We start from the raw sequence: 19,123 nt of genomic DNA on the forward strand, positions 1-19,123 counted from the left end.
TCCAGAGAGAAGAAAGGAATCCAGTTAAATTCTGCAGAATGCACGCTAGCTTCTTCACTTTACAATTATAACCTTTAGTCGTAACTTATCGTATGTTTGAGGAAGGGGGTGGTAGAGGGTTTTATGCTGTGTTTAGTGGTCACCAGTAAGCTGGTCTCGTGCCACTGGGTATACTGTCTGAATCATGTGAGGCATCCTTTTCTTTTCAAAGAGGTTTGAACGTAACAAAATGCACTGCTTCAGTATGTCATATCATTGTGCAGATAAATTTTACAGATTTTATAGGCAGATATGTTCAGATATGCCTTATATTTTAAAATACAACAGATAATTTATGTAAAATGGGTAGTATCAAAGAATGAGATGTGAAGTATTGGTCCATTGCTGAACATTGAAAAAAGGTGGTATTTTCATTTACCGTGTATCCAGCTTTTCTTGAATAAGAAATAATGTTAGATATTATAGTGTCTGAGAGCTCTGATTGAGAAGCAGAAGTGGATAGAAACAGGATGAGCGATTGTGATAGGGTTGGGAAGGAATGTTTGTCGTTACTCAAGTTCTGTTCTTTGTTGGATATTAAAGTATATTTGTGTATACTGTTGCCTGCCTGGGAATAAAGTTATTTTCCTTATTCTGAGCACTGGAAAATGTAAATTAGACTGCTACTTCAGAGCAAAAAAGGAGGAGGGGGCTCAAAATACTAGCTACAATAAAAAGCTCACAGGGTTCTGTTTTTGTGAACAGAAATGTCATTTACGTGTGCTGCATTTAAACACTTTTGAATCTTATATTTTGATATGCAAATTTAAGGATTTGAGCCATTAGCACTATATGCATAGTGTTAGTCATAGATTATTTTTTTTTTTTCTTTCTCATCAGCTTCTTTTGGATCCTGTTGATTTCAAAACTACTCATCTAATGTTTCACACTGTTACAAAATGCCTCATGTCAAGGGATAGATTTTTAAAAATGAGAGGTAAGATCTCTAGCTATTCTATTGTTGTATTAGAATTGTAATTATTGCCATTTAAAACTATTTTGTATTTGTTCTCCAGGCATGGAAATCTTGGCAAATCTTTGTAAGGCTGAAGATAATGGTGTCTTAATTTGTGAATATGTGGATCAAGAATCCTATAAAGAGATCATATGTCATCTCACGCTACCAGATGTGCTGCTTGTAATCTCAGCACTTGAGGTGCTATACATGCTCACAGAAATGGGAGAAGTGGCCTGCTCAAAGATTGCTAAAGTAGAAAAGAGCATAGGTAAGGGAGAAGCAAAAATCTATTACTGTCACTTACGTAGGAAAAAAGACTTGGGAATATATCATGTTCGGTGGTTTAAAATGTGGCTTGCTTGTGTGTGTGTGCAGCTCTAGGGATGGATATTAGAATAGTAAGTTTTACTACAATTTATTCTTTGTGTCCTCAAGAAATTGATGAGGTTAATAACTAGGGAAGCTAAAACTTTTGAAGTTGTTTTTTTTTTTTTTTAATGCCATGAAGTATGTTTAGAAAAAATAAAAATCTACAGAAGCATACAGAGGCTTCTTTTCTTTCAACACATAGCAATTTTAAAGCAAATCAGTATGTTCCAACAGCATTCGTCTTGTCCTAATGTCATTGTCGGTTTTACATTTAATACTTTAGATACATTAGTATGTCTGGTTTCTATGGACATCCAGATGTTTGGATCTGATGCACTTACTGCTGTAAAACTCATTGAACATCAGTGTGTTAGCCAGCAAGGAGTACCTGATGTCAGACCACAAGTAATGGATCATAGTTCTTCACAGGCCCATGCAACAGGTGTCCCAGGTTAGTATCACTGCAAGAGAACATACTCTCCTACAAAATTTCCTGTGGCATGTATGATTTTTTTTTTTTGTCTTCTGTAGGTTTCTGATTAATTTACATAAATAAGTATAGTATTATGCATAGCGTACGGTATCTTTTTCAGATACTTGTTCACAAAGCAAAAATAAAGCTATGTTAGGCAAAACGGTGGTGAAACAAGCTTTAAAAGAATCTTAGTACTTTTCAGTTGCTAGACTGAAAATTTACTTGAAGTTATGTACTTGTTCAGTGGAAAGAAAAAGTGTCCATCCTAGATTGTTCCCACGATTTGCAGAGAATTAGAGGTCCATTTTATATTCTGTTTTACACAGAATACTATTGGGCAGTAATGTATGGTATTTGATAGAACTGCAGAGATGAGATTAAACACACAGAATCATGCCTCTGTTGAAGCTGCTAAACAGCTTATTGTGATGTGAACCAAATCTTAACTATTGTTTAAAGCTTGAAAAGTGTTTTCTTAATTGTAAATTAAATTGGAATGATAATGAATTTTTGCAGTTTTATTTTGGGATTTAATACTGTCACTTTGGAAGTTGATGGCACAGCTAACTATTACTGATCAGGGGAGTAGCATATGTACCTCATTCTGTCTTTACTAATAAAAGCATACAGCAGTACACCACAAGTGCACACAAGATGGAACATAGCTATTTGTTCGGGGGGGGGGGGGGGGGGGGGGGGGGGGGAATGGAGAAAGGACTATTACAACAGACACTGGCTTACATGTCTAAGTGTATTGTTTCTGGAATGGGTGCAGATATCACAGTTAAAGTGACTGGAGAAGAATGTGACTAAGGGGATGGTTAGAGGGAATCAATGTGACATGGCAAGAAAATTTTTTACATTATATTTGCTTCCACTTAGGAATTAGAAAAATAATAGCTGTGTATTTATGCCTGTTCTGGTGGAGTATTGTGCTACCCTTAAATCATGCTCAGTGCTCTATAGAGAACTGAGATCGTGGATCATGATTGTGAATCTGGAAACTGTTGTTCATTAAGTGCTTATGTCATGATTGCACTTCAGTGGTGGCTCTGGCCTTGGCATGCCCTGCTTCGCTTCGGTAAATTGTGGTGCACATCTGTAGTCTGCTTAGTCCACCTTTGTGACTTGCCTTAGCTGGATACAGCCGTGCTTACACACACAGGAGAAACTCTACCAGTGAAAATCACGGAGTTGAAGTGCTTCTTTATTCAGGAGAGCAAAAACCATTTCAGCAAGTTTGTTTTTCTTTTTCTTCCCCTCATTGTCCACAGGCTCTAGAACAGCACCACATGTTGCTCCACCACCAGGAATAGTAGAAATAGACAGCGAGAAATTTGCATGTCAGTGGTAAGTGTACAGTTCTATTCAAATACTTTAATGAAGAAGAAAAGCAGAAAAAAATTCCTGTATTCATGTGTCACAGAATTTTCTAGCTTGCTGCTATTTACTGTTAGACTAATTTTTCTGAAAAGTATAAAGCAAAATCATTCTGTCATTGCTTTGAAGAAGTATGAAAGAAAAAAGTCAATCAGAATATTCACTCTTCAGCAGTTGATATTTAAAATTAGTTGTTTTCTCTCTTAGAATAGAATTTAATTTGATTTTTGACTCTGGTCTTGATTTTTATTTATTTTTTGAATTGTCAAGCAGCATTATCTGTTTCATGAGTGTTTTCATCTGGTTATGTGTTACTGTATTACTGGACCAATATAAAAGTAATTATCAAATTATGAAGCGAGGCACTGCAAAACTCTTATGTGATCATTGTGAACCTCGAGCAAGTTAAGGAAGATCAAAGCCTTTTCCATCCAAATTCTTTTGCTTTGAACTAATATTGTCATTGTCAGATATTTAGGGAAAAACTATTCTGCCTGTGGTTCTCACGTGGACTGAGGGTGATCTTTCTGAACTATTTAACTTACATAAATCTACTCACATTCAAATATTTGTATTAATTGGTTCCTGATGGACCCTGCCACCTCTGCTGCTTCACAACTTACATGTGTGTTCATGAATTGCCTTGCTGATCAGACAAGGGCCTTCAAGATAAAGTGGGTAGAATTTATCAAAGCTTACTGCTTTTGGTCATGATTTAGTTTTACCTATACTTCCAGCAAAGCTTTGATTGTAAGGGGGAAATGTTGCAGATTCTTGTTCCCATACTTCGGTTTGCACATTGCAAAGTATTATTAATGCGTACTGCTGAAAGACTGAGAAATATCACATTTAAACAGGGGTACCTGGAGCTGGAATCACTGCAGCTTAATTTAGCAATCTGCAGGTTGGTCTCGAGCCAAAGCTAGTTTTCTAGGCTGCCTTTTTAATTGAGTGGGAGATTCCCCCAATAGGAAACTGAATTGCCTTCACCTGCCTAGTTTCTGATGAGATTACGAATTACCTTCTGTTGCCACCCTCTATTGACTATAGAGACCACTAGACATTTAGCTTTCAGTAGTAAAGTTGTAGGCAAAGTAAATTTTGCACTCTGTATAAAATAAAATAGAAGTTTCAACTGTTAAAACAAGTAAGGGTAGGTACCATGCTGCAACTGCGTGATACCATCAAATACTCAAGTATTTGATTATATCAGGAAGATTTGAAATACCTGCTTCGGTTTTGATTCTGTGTGCTTCTGCAGCTGTCAGTGTTGAATACGATTATTTTGTACTTAATTTTCTTCTGATCTTAGGTAGATCTGAGCTAGTGAAAAATAAAAATTAACATCTAGTCCTGAAAATTCTCCTTAAATACTGTGTTGCCAAAAAAAAAAAAAAAAAAAGGCAAATTGAGAACAGAGGAGCAGCCTCTTCCAAGCATTTTCATCAATGCTAACGTGGAGTGTCTTGCATTCCTGTAAATTTTCATGGTATATTTCAGTCATTGCTTCCTGTTGAGAGAAATGGGAAAATGAGTAAATCATAGCAGTAGAATTTAGAAAAGTTACTCTCTCTTAGAAGCAGCAGAAAGACAAGGTATTTAAACTGACCTTCCTGGATATATTATTAGCCAGCTTAGCCTGAGTAGGAGTCCTTGTAAGGTAAGTGACAGTAAGTGTGTGTGACAGTAAAGTTCTAATTGCAGATCCGATTTCACCATTGTAAGTCCTAATATCTTCGCTTCGCTTGTGCCAGTGATAGTGTGTCAGCCTAACATACCCAACTGGACAGTCATTTGTCTGATATGCCCAATTTAATTAATACCTAGACTTTCTGTTATACAGTGTGATCTCAATCTTTGTAGTAATGAAACTGTAACTCAAGTGGCATTATACTTGCTCTGTACTGGTTATGAGAGAACACAATTTAAAGAATGTAATCATTTGCTTTTTCCCTTCCGAAGCATCTAGTTATATTGGGAGTGTAAGACTCTACAAAGGAGAACGCGATGTAGTTTTCTGAAGTGGTAGCACCGTATAGTGCTATGTGATGCTAAATGATGACAATTTAAAAAATATTTTTATTCTGTCTGAGCTTATATTATGGTACTGGTATTTAAGCATTGTGTGAGAGTTGTTACTACCTTGTTGCTGCTGGGGCTGAACCGTTCCCATGTCACTGGGTTGACAATGGATTGCTTAATGGATCTGAAAGAAATAAAATTAAAATGATAGAAAATGTTTCCTTCTCTCACAGCTTCCTGGTCAGGGGTTGGGTGGTCTGTGTGGTTGTGGAGAGTCTGTAGGAGACACAAATACTTTCTCTCCCTGGAAATTTAACATTAGGCAGAACAGGTGCTTCAAGGGTTTTATTGATGTCGGTGTAGTGTGAGACTCCACAAATGAGAGTGTGTGTGTTTGCGTGAGTACTCTCTCAGAACCCCAGTCCCCTCTCTCTTGCCTTCCCACCACTATCAAAATGATAAGGTTGAGACTGTTATTCTGTTTCTGGTTTTACTTGTATTTTAAAGTAAGACTTCATTAGCAGATCAGTTAACAAAATCTTGGTTTTGATACAAATACTGACTTTTGATAGAAATTTCTGATAAAGAATTATCTAGCATTCAGTCCATCTTTTGCTAAGGTAGAATCATTAAGAAATAAGAATAGAGCTGTGGGGAGGAGACGTCAGCAAACAATGCATTCTTCTTTGGTTTTTGTTTCTGAATATACAATAAAAAAGTCACATGTAGAGGCTATTTTGCATATTACATATGTAAATAAGATGTTGCATGTAAAACCGACTACGTGTGTTAGGGGTCCCATGTGTTGAATCATAAGCAGTGAGAAGGAGAAAGTATGGAACAGACATTTGACAAGACCATATACTGAAGTGCTATTTTCCATGCTGTTATCAGGTCTCAGAAGTCTCTGTGACAGACAGAAGTTTTAAAAGTACTCACTACATTTTGCTTCATAGTTTATTTTTTCATCCTCAGGTTGAATGCACATTTTGAGGTGAATCTTGATTGCTCAGTTTCTCGAGCAGAAATGTACTCTGAATACCTCTCTACCTGTAGTAAATTAGCTCGAGGTGGAATCCTAACATCAACTGGATTTTATAAATGTCTGCGGTAAGACAAAAAATTCATGCAACAATAAAGATGCAATTGTATGTACTAACCTGTAGCTTTAGATTTCTTTGAGAAATGATCTACTGAGTTGAGTTTGTAAGACATCCAGTTTTGGAATTTTAATTGCAACAAATGTTTAGAATTTTTTTAATTTTTTTCATTCTATTTCAGGATCTTTGATAGGGTTCCTTCTCTGCTTATAGTACTTTTAATTCTTTCGCAAGTAGTTTTTGGAGGTATTGTAGTTTTCACTAAGCTTGTATGAGATCTTGGCTGACCATCCGCTGGACCTCAATGAGATTGAGATTCAGATGCTATTGGAGAATCCTGCTGTATTGCAAAGATACAGGCATTGGTGCACTTAACTCCGCACACAAGAGCGGTCAGTTAAAACAAAAGCATTGTAAGAGGTTTGAGTTATTGTGTTTAGTAACATAGATTTATGTTGTGTTTGGCAGAACCGTCTTTCCAAATCATACAGTGAAGAGAGTAGAAGATCCAAGTAACAACGGTCAAGCACATATACATGTGGTAGGAGTGAAAAGGAGAGCTATACCACTTCCCATTCAGATGTACTATCAGCAGCAACCAACTTCGTCTACCCCAGTTGTCCGGGTTGATTCAATTCCTGATGTGTCTTCGTCTCCTTCGCCAGCAGGTTTTTAAATTAATTAATTATCAAGTATTTTGCATTGATTCTGAACTGACAATAAAAGACACAAGTTTTTCAAAATAGTTTGAAAGTGTTGGAAGTCAAGGCTATGTTTCTTTGATTGTATTCAATAACGTTAGGAATAATATTGCAGTATGTACTTGCATGCCATTCTAGTATTTGACATGTAACCCATAAACTTGTCAGTCAGCAGACAAGCCGCTGTTGCTGCATCATTAATTCAGGTGCAGTATAGCTGAGAAGAGAAACTGCTTCATATAGAATTAGAAATTCAAGCCTTTGATTTTTAAAAAAAAAGTTATGTTAAAGTGTTATGAAATAGTTTTTGCTTCCAAACGTTTACTGTGTTTATTTCAACAGGAATCCCGCATGGGCTACCAAGCGTAGGAAATCACTATCAGAGGACCCCTATTAACCAGTCTTCAACTTTGACAGCAACACAGATGTCTTTTCCAATTCAAGGTGTTCATACTGTGGCACAGACTGTTTCTAGAATTCCACAAAATCCTTCTGTTCACACACAGCAGCAACAAAATACTCCAGTGACTGTTATACAGAATAAAGGTCCAATATCCTGTGAAGTAGTGAAGGCCGCAGTGATACAGAGCTCTGTTCCCCAGTCTGGAGTTCCTGTTACTATTGCTGTAGGAGGAGCACCACAAGCTTCTAATCAAAATCACAGCACTACAGGACAACAGCCGTCTGTTACTGTTGTTGGTTCTCAGACGTTGCTTCACCACCAACCTGTAATTCAACAACAGTCTCCACTGCACGCAGTGGTACCAGGACAGATACCTTCAGGCACTCCTGTTACGGTAATTCAGCAAGCTGTACCTCAGGGTCATATATTTGGCAGAGTACAAAACATACCAGCATGCAGTTCAGCAGTTTCACAGGGTCAGCAGCTAATCAGCACATCACAACCTGGGCAGACATCATCTCAGCAGTCCCCTGCTGGCAACCAGCAACAAGATACAGTCATCATAGCACCACAGCAGTATGTCACAACCTCTGCATCTAACATCGTTTCTGCCACCACAGTTCAAAATTTCCAAGTAGCAGCTGGGCAGGTGGTTACAATCGCGGGTGTCCAAAACCCACCAACATCTAGGGTAGGGTTTCAGAATATTGCACCAAAGCCTCTGCCATCTCAGCAAGTTCCACCTGCCGTGGTACAGCAGCCGATGCAGCCACAGCAGCAGCCTCCGCCACCATCCCAGCAAAGTGTAGTGATTGTAAGCCAGCCAGCTCAGCAAGGTCAAACGTACGCACCAGCCATTCATCAAATAGTGCTTGCTAATCCAGCTTCTATTCCCGCTGGTCAAACCGTCCAGTTGACTGGACAGCCAAGCATTACTCCATCTTCTTCACCATCCCCAGGTCCGGTTACAAATAATCAAGTCCCTGCAGTTATGTCCTCTTCATCTACCACTCCTCAGTCACAGGGACCCCCTCCTACTGTCAGCCAGATGCTTTCTGTAAAGAGGCAGCAGCAGCAGCAACATTCACCAGCATCATCGCAACAGCAGGTACAGGTACAACAACCGATACAAATGCAAGTTCAGTCACAACAAGCTAACACCGGAGTTGGCCAGCCTAACTCTGGTGAGTCTAGCCTGATAAAACAACTGCTCCTTCCAAAAAGAGGCCCCTCAACTCCAGGGGGGAAGCTTATACTCCCAGCTCCGCAGATTCCTCCACCTAACAATGCAAGAGCTCCTAGCCCTCAGGTGGTTTATCAGATGGCCAATAACCAGGCACCAGGTTTTGGAGTTCAAGGACAGTCTCCAGCTCAGCAGCTGCTAGTTGGACAGCAAAATGTTCAGCTGGTCCCGGGTGCAATCCAGCCCCAAGGGGCAGTACAAACAGTACCCATTTCTAATTTACAGATATTGCCAGGCCAGTTGATCTCAAACAGCCCAGCGACTATTTTCCAAGGGACTACTGGCAACCAGGTTACGATAACAGTTGTGCCAAATACGAGTTTTGCTACTGCAACTGTGAGTCAGGGAAATGCAACTCAAATCATTGCTCCAGCAGGAATTGCAGTGAGTGGAGCACAGACAGGAGTTGGGCTACAGGTGCAAACGCTTCCAGCTACTCAAGCACCTTCAGCTGGACAATCACCGTGTACTGCTGCTCCCCCATTCAAAGGTGATAAAATAATTTGCCAAAAGGAGGAAGAAGCAAAGGAAGCAACAGGTTTACACATTCATGAACGTAAAATTGAAGTTATGGAGAATCCTTCCTGCCGAAGAGGAGCTGCAAACACCAGCAATGGGGATGCAAAAGAAAATGAAATGCAGGTGGGAAGTCTTTTAAATGGGAGAAAGTATAGTGACTCCAGTCTACCTCCTTCTAACTCAGGGAAAACTCAGAATGAGGCCAATCAGTGCTCACAAGTCAGTAATGGGCCATCATTAGAAATGGGTGAGAACGGAGCTCCTGGAAAGCAGAACTTTGAACAAATGGACACACAGGAAATTAAAAGTGATTTGAAGAAGCCCCTAGTTAATGGAATCTGTGATTTTGATAAAGGAGATGGTTCTCATTTGAGCAAAAACATTCCAAATCACAAAACTTCCAATCATGTAGGAAATGGTGAGATATCTTCAGTGGAACAACAAGGGAATTTGGATGCCACGCAGCAAGATACTGCCAAAGGTGATCAAGGGGAAAGAATTTCTAATGGGCCTGTATTAACTTTGAGTAGTTCACCTGTTGTAAGCGGTACACAGGAGGCTGCAAAACTGTTAACCCAGCAACTTAGTGGTACCAACACTGATTTACCTAATGGACCTCTAGCTTCAAGTTTGAATTCAGATGTGCCTCAGCAACGCCCAAGTGTAGTTGTCTCACCACAATCTACAGCCTCTGTTATACAGGGGCATCAAATCATAGCAGTTCCACACTCAGGACCTAGAGTGTCCCAGTCTACCCTGTCATCCGAAGTTCGGTCTACTAATGGCACAGCAGAATGCAAAACTGTAAAGAGGCCAGCAGAGGATAATGACAGGGAAACTGTTCCAGGAATTCCAAATAAAGTAGGAGTTAGAATTGTTACAATCAGTGACCCCAACAATGCTGGTTGCAGTGCAACTATGGTTGCTGTGCCAGCTGGAGCGGATCCAAGCACTGTAGCGAAAGTAGCAATAGAGAGTGCTGTTCAACAAAAGCAGCAGCATCCAACCACGTATATACAAAGCATGGTCACACAGGTATGTTGCAGTGTTCTTTTTATGTTTATTCCAACTGTGATTCTGACTAATACTGTGAAATAACGCGGGTGAAAATGTAAACTCACTCAATATCTCTTGCATATTATTTAAAATATTCAGAAAATGATGGTTCCTGTTCTTTCGCGGACTAAAGTTCTAATGGTTTGCATACTTCTTCAATGTCAATGACAATAGTGGAATTTAAAATAGTTTGTAGCTTGATAATACGCAGTAAGGAAAGAACGTTTGCTCACTGGTTTCTTCCTTAAAGGATTAACTGTTCTGAAAACAAAAATGATTTGTTGTATGGTCTTGTAAAAATGCCAGTATTGTTTTGCATTTTATTCTTGGTCATTATTGCTTATGGAGGGGTGAATATGGTTTTTTGCAAGTTAATCACCACAGCTGCATCTGGCTTGCTGAAATGAGTTGAAGTTCCTGAATTTAAAGGTGGTCTTTAAAGGAGTCAGGAGAAATTATTGTTTTGTAACTTTGTTGAGATATTTATGTTTTTTTATTACAAAATATTTGTAATGTTTATTTTATTGCTAGAATAAGCATTGTTTGTGGTTTTTTCTGTTTGACATACTCTGGAGAGGGCTCTTTTTTTTTTTTTTTTTTCTTTTTACCTTATTGACTTTTTTTAACCATTTGAAAGTGGTTACTCCCTCCACTTTACTAGAAATGAGGTATGGACATCATTTGTATGAATATTAATAAGTACAAATAATCACGTTTCAGATTATTCTAGTCTCTAGAATTTACTTCAGTTTTGTACATGGACAGAAATTCCCTCTCCAAAAAACGTTTCTAACCTCAACAGGAGCAAAAAGAATAGAATAGTAGGTCTGGCAGTCAGAGTTCTGAAAGACTGCAGAGAGGTGAAATGAAATCTTGAGTGTACATCAGTGCATTTTGACCTTTAGATAAGACAGGTCTTTTATCTTCCTTCTTTGTTTGATTGGTTGGGGATTTTGTTTGTTTGTTTTTGATGAGGTAGCAGGTATAGACCTTATGGACTTAAGCAGAGCTAGAACTCAAAATTCAACAAGTGATGTCTAGTGCTGCTGCTTCTTTTTCTGTGGCACGTTAGGTTTCTGTTGAAAGCTCTTTTGACTGTCCTTCATTCGGTTGTCGGAAATCGGGACTAACAGTTAACAAGTTTTCTTTTTTTACTTTTTTCTTCTAACAGCCACACCACACAGAGTTATGTTCTTAAAATGTCTTTAAATTCATGCGTAAATTTTCACTTAGGTTTTATCAAAGAGATACCTGTATTTTTCTGATATGTTATTTATCTTTGTTCTTACTAGAAATGATTTGACCAAAATGAAAGTGCCTGTTGGCAGCATAGGGACAACACGCTAGGTTTTCTGTAGTGTGAAAATATTAGCTACGCCTTGCTTTTTACAGTGAGTGTCTTCAGCTGTTACACAGATTGAATTTCTATTATAGCTTTGCTAAGGACTTGGCTGAAATAGAAGATGGTATGGCTATGTCTCTGGAATGGAATAAATATTATCTGGGGTTATTTATTCCCTGGACACATGGCTAACAAGAATTTTCAGTTGTGTCTCAAACAGCTACTAAACTATTAGACTTACAGATTTTTGAGAAGAGGGGAGTAATACAGTTAACTATTTCATTAGTATTAGATAACATGTATCTTTATAATAGAGGAAAAATAAAGAAAAAAGAATATTTTCTGTGCCAATAGTTTCTTTTTTACATTATCACTAATACCACTATCATTAATAGTTCTTACATTTTCCATTACCTGTACAAACAAAAAAATGCTGCCAACTGGGTATCTGCAGATCAAAATAACTTGGTTTAATATCTGCTTCCATGGAAGTTAGCTCAATCTTCTGCCTGTAGGATGCCCTTCCTTTCTTCAAAATTACAGGAATGTTGGAGGAGTTAATTAGTTTTCATCTTAGTGAACGATCTAATTTTTTAGCTAATTGCCTTAACCATTACATATGGGTATTTATGAATCATGTCTATCATGATAATGCCAAGTACTGACTTAGAATAGAACTCACTTCATAGTACTCTGTTCAGATAGAGTGAACATCATAGTTTGGCTTAAGACTTTTAAGGATCTTTACCACTCTAAAATCAATGTGTTGGACTAAAATAGTACCAAAATCATCCTGGCCAGCTCTTTTTTTCCTAAAGCTGCTGAGCAGCTTCAATAGCCATTGTTTTTCTGAAAAAGCAGGTGTTAAGTATTTCCAATAATGAGTCTGCTTTTAGGAGTATCTTTAAGGCATCCAGAAATAGTAAGATGTAGCCAAATGCTAATGAACTCAGTGTGAGTTTTACTGATGACTTCTTTTGAGGTTAGGTCCTGTGTAATCTCCTGGGTTTTTTCCCCCCTCATGTTTTGAGAGTCTTCCTTGTATGATAAGCAGCTTCCTTGGCCCTGACTTTTTGAAAGACAGCAGCTAAGGGACACTTTTTTCACTGGAGCATCTGCATTGTTTTATCCTCTCTGCAGTACCTAATGTATACTGGCTGTCATGCAGACGAAATAGAAGCATATGGTTCTTTTTGCAAACAGTGTTAAACTTATAAATACAACCCAATGGAGAAAAATGGTGAGGGATGTGGGATAAAGGGGTATTTGCTATGGCAAAATTGTATAGCTGCTGAAGCTGTTAGTGTATGATTTCCTGTTTGCTTGTTATCATAAATTTTTTTTCTAAACTAGACGCTGTATTTCAGGGAAGTGAAAAAGGGATAGAAGAGGAAGATTTGTAATAAAATTATAACCCAACAGGAAGGCTGGAGAAGGAGATGAAGAGGACAGAAGAGGGAGGAGAGTATTGCTTATGCAACTGCAGCAGGATTAGTTGTCATGAACTGCAGAGAGGAGAAGGGGAAGATGCTTGAAGTGAAGATAAGGAAGGGCAAACAAATAGAGGAGGAAGGGAACAGCAATGTGAAAACTAAGGAAAGCAAGAGAAAGAGTGAAATAATCCTTAAGGGGGATGTAAAAGAGAAGATTTGTTTCATGATATGAATGGTAGTTTGAAATAGGCTGGTACTATATGCTTGGCGGGAAAAATGTTGACTTAAATGGCCTACTAAAATGAAGAAAACTTATATACGTGCTGTTTGTGGGACAGCTCGTGTAGGGCTATCAAAATCCAGTTAGACAAGTACAGGTATGTTCTGTGTATAACCTGTAATTGTTCCATGCTAATTGTACGCCTCAGCAAAACTCACTGAAAAATAACTACGTATATACTGACTTTAAAGATTTTTATTTTTTGCATTTTTATAAAAACTTGGGCTATGGGTTATTTCAGAACAAGAACATATGATACACAGTATTGTGATTTTTTTTCTTATATCTCCATCTGTATTTTGTAAGCTCATGAAATGTAGTCTGAGTGGAGACAGAACTGGCACTTTACTATCTCTGCTTCCTTTTATTTTGGTGTGCCCTGTTCCTGGATTATTGTTTTCCTGAGACGTTGTGCTGGACCCGTGGATGAAAAAGAAAAAGAAACGAGCAGTTTACCTACCTGTACACTTTCTTTTCTTTTCCACTTTTTCTTACTCCGCTTCAAATGCCTCCAGAACATCTGTTGAACGTAACCATGTTGGTTTGTCCCAATTGGTGTGTGTTTTGAAGGAATACTCTGCTGTCACGCCAGGTTACTAGAAGTGAGCAAATCTGATTTAAATTGCCTTATCTGGCTTTTAAAGTAATCACTTCCCTGCTCATGACTTTCATCCCCTCATAAACAATGCACGCCCATTTCTCTTGAGGACGTTTCAAGTGGGCTGCCTTGTGTGGAAATTTAGGTGGCAAAAGCTGTGTGAGCATTGCCTTCACTATTTGCCCCTGCTCTCTGTTGATTGGGAAGCTGAGAATTTCCATGCACCAGAAAGCAGGTGTGTAGCCCCGGGAGGTGTAATTCATTCCTTGCCACAGAGCAAATGAGTTTCTCAGCTGGAAGTACTGAAATACAGAATCTCTATGCTTTTATTGCTCTTCACTTGTGAAGCACACTGTTGCAAGGAGACTTAAACTTTAGTAATCTAACAAGAAAAGAACATTTATTTCAGTGCCTACCCATCTACCTGACCCCTTCCTCACGCTCGAATCATACCATATTAATGTTCAAATTATAGGTTACCTTTTTATATATGTTCATTATCGTGAAGAAGCTAAACATAAAATTTTGTAATATCAAACTGTAAATCCTATGATACTTTTAAAAAATATTTTTACTAATAATTAACTGTTTACTCTTGAGTTAAATGTATTTACTATTCATGTGCACGTACTAATGGTGGGAGAAAAAATGCAGCCTGATGGTTTTAAACTGCATATGGCTGTATATGTCAAGAGGAGCCCATCGCACTGGGATGCAGTATGTTCTCTTGTTGATGGGATGGCACAGTAGACCTTCTAAATAAAATGGGCAAGTGTCATGCTAAAACAGAGTTATCCATTAATACATAAATGGAATGGCACCATTGGTTCTTTGAAATGGAGGTGGAAGCCATTTCTAGCCCAAGCCAGAGTGTTTGTTATTCCTACCCCATAGGGAGCTGGTGTGCCCAAATGGAGGAGCTCTTGTGCATAAAAATAAATTAGTGTCTTTTGTAAACAGTCCATTCTAGTTAGCAGAAAGCACTTAGCTTTACTCTTCGTTTTCATGACTCTGCCAGACTTCCTTCCTTCCCTCCCCCCCACCAAATCTCAATCTAAAGTCATGGAGTCCAGAGACAGAATCTCCTTTTGCTTATTGAAGTAAGCTGTAGTATCTCGGTTCTGTAAGTAGATTGTACAGATATTAAGGGTTTGCATTTCTAAATGTTTTAAGAGTTCAGTGCAAACTATACTGAGATAGGTGATACTCTAGAGGTACCTTTCAGTCCTGAGATCCAGTGAGATCTGATTTGCAGAAGTGCTAAGTGGTGGCACTTGCAAATCCTATCATGGAGAGGTCTAATCTGATTATAAAAAGATGCCATGAAGTGCTTTCAAGTGTACTAGAGTACTGGGAGTTTGATTTCTTGAGGAACCTGGAATGATTAAATGGTTTTGCTAGAGGAGGAAATTTTGTGAAATCATTATGCCGTGGGGAAATTTTCTTCAATGTTATTTTTCCCAGAAAGACTTTACTAGGATTAAATGTCTGTCATAGTTCCGTATGTTAAATAAATAAGTGATCTTACATAATCATGGCATGTCGGTACTGTGGTAGCACAATAGCAAGTATTTCTAGGTACGTTTTTGGAAAGGAGTTTCATTTCTGAAAAACAAAGACTATACCTAATTTTAGTGATGTCCTGTGTATCATGCATTACTAAATCAATATATGAAAATGGAGGGGAAAAAAGAAAACAAAAATTAGCATTATTTCTGATTTCTTGAACAAAGAGAGGAAAGCTTTGAGATGTTCGAACATATAACTTACGTTTCTAAAATAATACCTAGGAAAACAAACGTAATTTCGCTTTATCTGTTGATCTTAAAATATAATCAGCACAGTTAATAAGCAAGCAAGCAATAAATCAGACTTCAAAATACATGGAAGTTTTAGCTGCCTAATGCTAGAAGTTTGAGCGAAACTACTCTTATCACAGCAGTGATAAGAGAATTCTAAGCAACAACGATCATTTTACGTATTTCTATTCAATTTATCGGCTTTTTTTTTCCTCACTAAAAAAAAAGGGGGTAGAAAGAAATAGAAGGGGAAACTGAATTTTAAGTTTTTGTCCTGAAAATATGTTTCCTTTCCTGTGCTCTTTCATTTTCAGCATGTAACATTTTGTGTTGCATATCTCAGATCTCCTTGTTTAAAATAAACAGTTTTTTTAATGAGACAGTATTAAAACCTTTGAATACCACTAGAGAGCTTGCCAGAAAAACCCTTGAGAAAATTCATAATTCTGGATTAATTGCAGGGTTTGCTTAGAATGGAGTGAATAATACATGAAGCACACATTGAATGATGAGAATTAAATAAAACACTGAATTGATTCACTAAGCTCACTCTTTCTCCAGTGTATTAAATGAGACAGAAGTTCTATAGGGATAAAAAGTCGCATAAAGACCATCATAATGTATTGATATCAGGATGCCAAGTGAAGATGGCAAAACAAACTGTACTGCTGACACTTGATGATTTTACTTTCAGCTTCCTTTTAAAAATGCCTTGTTAAAGGGACCCTGATCTTGAAATGCTCCACTTGTGTTTACCTTTTGTTAAAAGATACCTTGTGAAGATTTATTACCCAATCTGTAAAATAGCTTAGAGGTCTTCAGATGAAAATCATTGCAGAGTTCAAAATAATTTGTAGTTATGACTAACGGACTCGAGTCCTTTCTTAAAACTTTTCATGTGCACAGATCACAGGCATCATATAATAGTTGTGCTGTGCTCAAGAGTTTTGCTGAGTTTTGCCGTATTTTTATCAGGATTTATGCTTGGATGAGGGAAGCGTTTTGGTTTTGATGAGGCTTTTTTTGCTGTCCTTTTTGGTCATGTTATTAGCATTGTATGATCTGTGATAGTTATTAAATTGTTACCTTGTGTGACTGTTGTCTGCGGTGCCAGTAAAGAGCAGCAGAAAGAAAACTTAAGATCAATATGCAAATGAAATGTTAGAAGTTGCACTTAACTGTTTGTTTCTTTGCAGTTGAAGTCTAAAGCTATTGGGTAATGGAGCTGTAAAGATGTAGAGTGGTGTGTGCAGCATTTGAAAATGCTGCTTTTATAATATTCTTAAACACAGACTTGAAAGTCGTTTTGTTTGGTCTCTTTAAAAGCATGGTATGTTCCTTTTCTAACACTAGGGAAGAAAAGGATGTTAAGTCTTCATTCCTAGATAATATTCAAAAGCTTAATCTTTTTACTGTCATTGTCTTTATAAACGTCTTGCTGGACGGAGCCTTCCAGGAAAAAAGAAATGGGAGAAACCGTATTCTGACATAAACACTGTTCTGAAATGGGGAAGTCCAGCATTCATTATCTGTTACTCAAAAAAAGAAATAAAATTGGCATGTTTTGGCTTTGTTTTTGTCTTTTTAGGTCACTTTTAAGATAATTTTTATTCACTGTTAAAATGTGTCTTCGTAATATTGCAAGGGAAACATCTTTTTCCTTTCTGAAATGTTTATATTTCACTGTATACAAGTTGTATGGCATGTTCAGGCATTCTGGGCATGTGAAGTTGTGTATTAAAGGTATATGTGCTGGCTGGTTTTACAAGAGCTTGAAGAATTATATAATTTGCCAAGTTTTATAGAGAAAATGGAATGTCATAGTTTGAGCCTACTGGTCTGTGATCGTGTTCCTTCAGCATTGTTCAATTTACCTTTCCTTACACACTCTGTAACACAGACCGATGTGTACTAATGTGGCACATAAAACCATTTCATCAAAGAACATAAAGCAGTTTTAGATATACCAGTGCTCATTTTAATTCTTTTAGCAATGTTTTTCCTACATTTACATAGGAAAGCAAACTACTGCCTGTGCTGATAATATTGCAACCCTTCAAGTTTGCATGGTGTTTTTTTCTTAAATTACAAATAAAGCTTTTGCAAAGTAATGCTGACCTTTGCGCCACTTAGTGCCCTTCAGAAATTCCTTTGCAATCGTAAATTCTGTATTTGAATTTAAGCATAAGGTTTAGTAATTTGAGTATTAGAAACTTCTGCAGAAATACTACAGTGTAAAAGTTGTATGTCTATTAATGCTTATTCAGAGTTCTAAGTGCCAAAATCTGAAAACCTGTGGTCGATTGAAGTGTAAAACAAAAGATCTTTGAATAAACAGTAAACCGTATGTCAAGTCTTGAAATGAGCCCTGTGTAAAACTGTGTTTTAACTTTTTCTACAGAGCACACCTGCAACGTCGATACCAACAGTTCAAGTACAGGGGCAGCAGATCAATTTGCAGCCGCCTTCATACACTGCAGCAAGTCAGCATGCAGAGCAAATGAAAAAACCTGGACAGAACTTCATGTGTCTGTGGCAATCTTGTAAAAAGTAAATAGCTCCTTTATTTAACTACCTTTTACTAATATATAACAGATGCTCGTATATAGAAGGTGATTCTACAAGTTCTATCCGTTCTGTTTCCTTAAGTTACCTTCTACTTTGTCAGTGGAGAACAGAAAAAGTGAAAAGTGTCGAGGAAACTGAAGCTGAGATGGGGGAGTGCGAGACATTTAGCGGCTCTCAGTTATACTTCAGAGCATAAAATAATATTATGTGGCTTTCTTTTAATATATTGGTTCTTCAGTAATAAATAAAATATTGTAATGTAGTTAAGTTAAAAAAACCCAAAATAATTCCTAGCTTGGAAGCTTGTTCTCTGTACAAAAATAGTTACTGTACTGCAGTTACAAATCATGTCTTGGCATTTTATTGTGTTCCCAGCTTTTAGTCTTTCTTGTGTTTCCAGTTTTGCAAGAGCAGGCAGGGTGTTGCACTTCTATGTCCTGGTCAAAGTCTTATTTAGATTATGACTAATTTTAGTAGTTATGATACGATTTGTGTGCCACAGGACTCCATTGTCACAAAAGGAAATAAAAAGGAACTTAGCCTTAAGACTAGGCAGAAATGATTAAATGTTTTTTGATTTGTTATTGTACTTAGAGAGGAGTGAGCTAGTAGACTTTTGGATGTAAGCTTATGAAAACATGATACTACCCTTGTTAACAGTATGTATATCTTGACACTGATTTTAAAAATAACTTAGGTTTGTGAATATGCTTGGTTTTCAGTGAGGGATACGGGTTAGTGACACAAAGGTAGTTGTCAAATAGCCACTTTGATAACAGTGAGAGAAATTGCGTAACATACAGGATGGGCGTGAAAAGGGGTGAAACACTTCATCGTT

General features: G+C 37.6%; 1 protein-coding gene across 2 annotated transcripts in view; it reads left to right on the forward strand.

The window, feature by feature from the left end:
• The window catches only part of ARID2 (AT-rich interaction domain 2), a 105,309-nt gene that overhangs the window by 73,460 nt on the left and 12,726 nt on the right, over positions 1 to 19,123 (forward strand). For both annotated transcript variants that reach the window (XM_074567950.1, XM_074568022.1), the window contains 8 exons: positions 880 to 976; positions 1,056 to 1,265; positions 1,650 to 1,817; positions 3,116 to 3,191; positions 6,219 to 6,353; positions 6,812 to 7,011; positions 7,387 to 10,244; positions 18,119 to 18,267. In XM_074567950.1, the coding sequence (XP_074424051.1) occupies positions 880 to 976; positions 1,056 to 1,265; positions 1,650 to 1,817; positions 3,116 to 3,191; positions 6,219 to 6,353; positions 6,812 to 7,011; positions 7,387 to 10,244; positions 18,119 to 18,267 (3,893 nt within the window). The remainder of the gene's footprint in view (positions 1 to 879; positions 977 to 1,055; positions 1,266 to 1,649; positions 1,818 to 3,115; positions 3,192 to 6,218; positions 6,354 to 6,811; positions 7,012 to 7,386; positions 10,245 to 18,118; positions 18,268 to 19,123) is intronic.

The sequence above is a fragment of the Larus michahellis genome, chromosome 1 (genome assembly GCF_964199755.1).
Source record: "Larus michahellis chromosome 1, bLarMic1.1, whole genome shotgun sequence".
Classification (NCBI taxonomy): Eukaryota; Metazoa; Chordata; class Aves; order Charadriiformes; family Laridae; genus Larus; species Larus michahellis.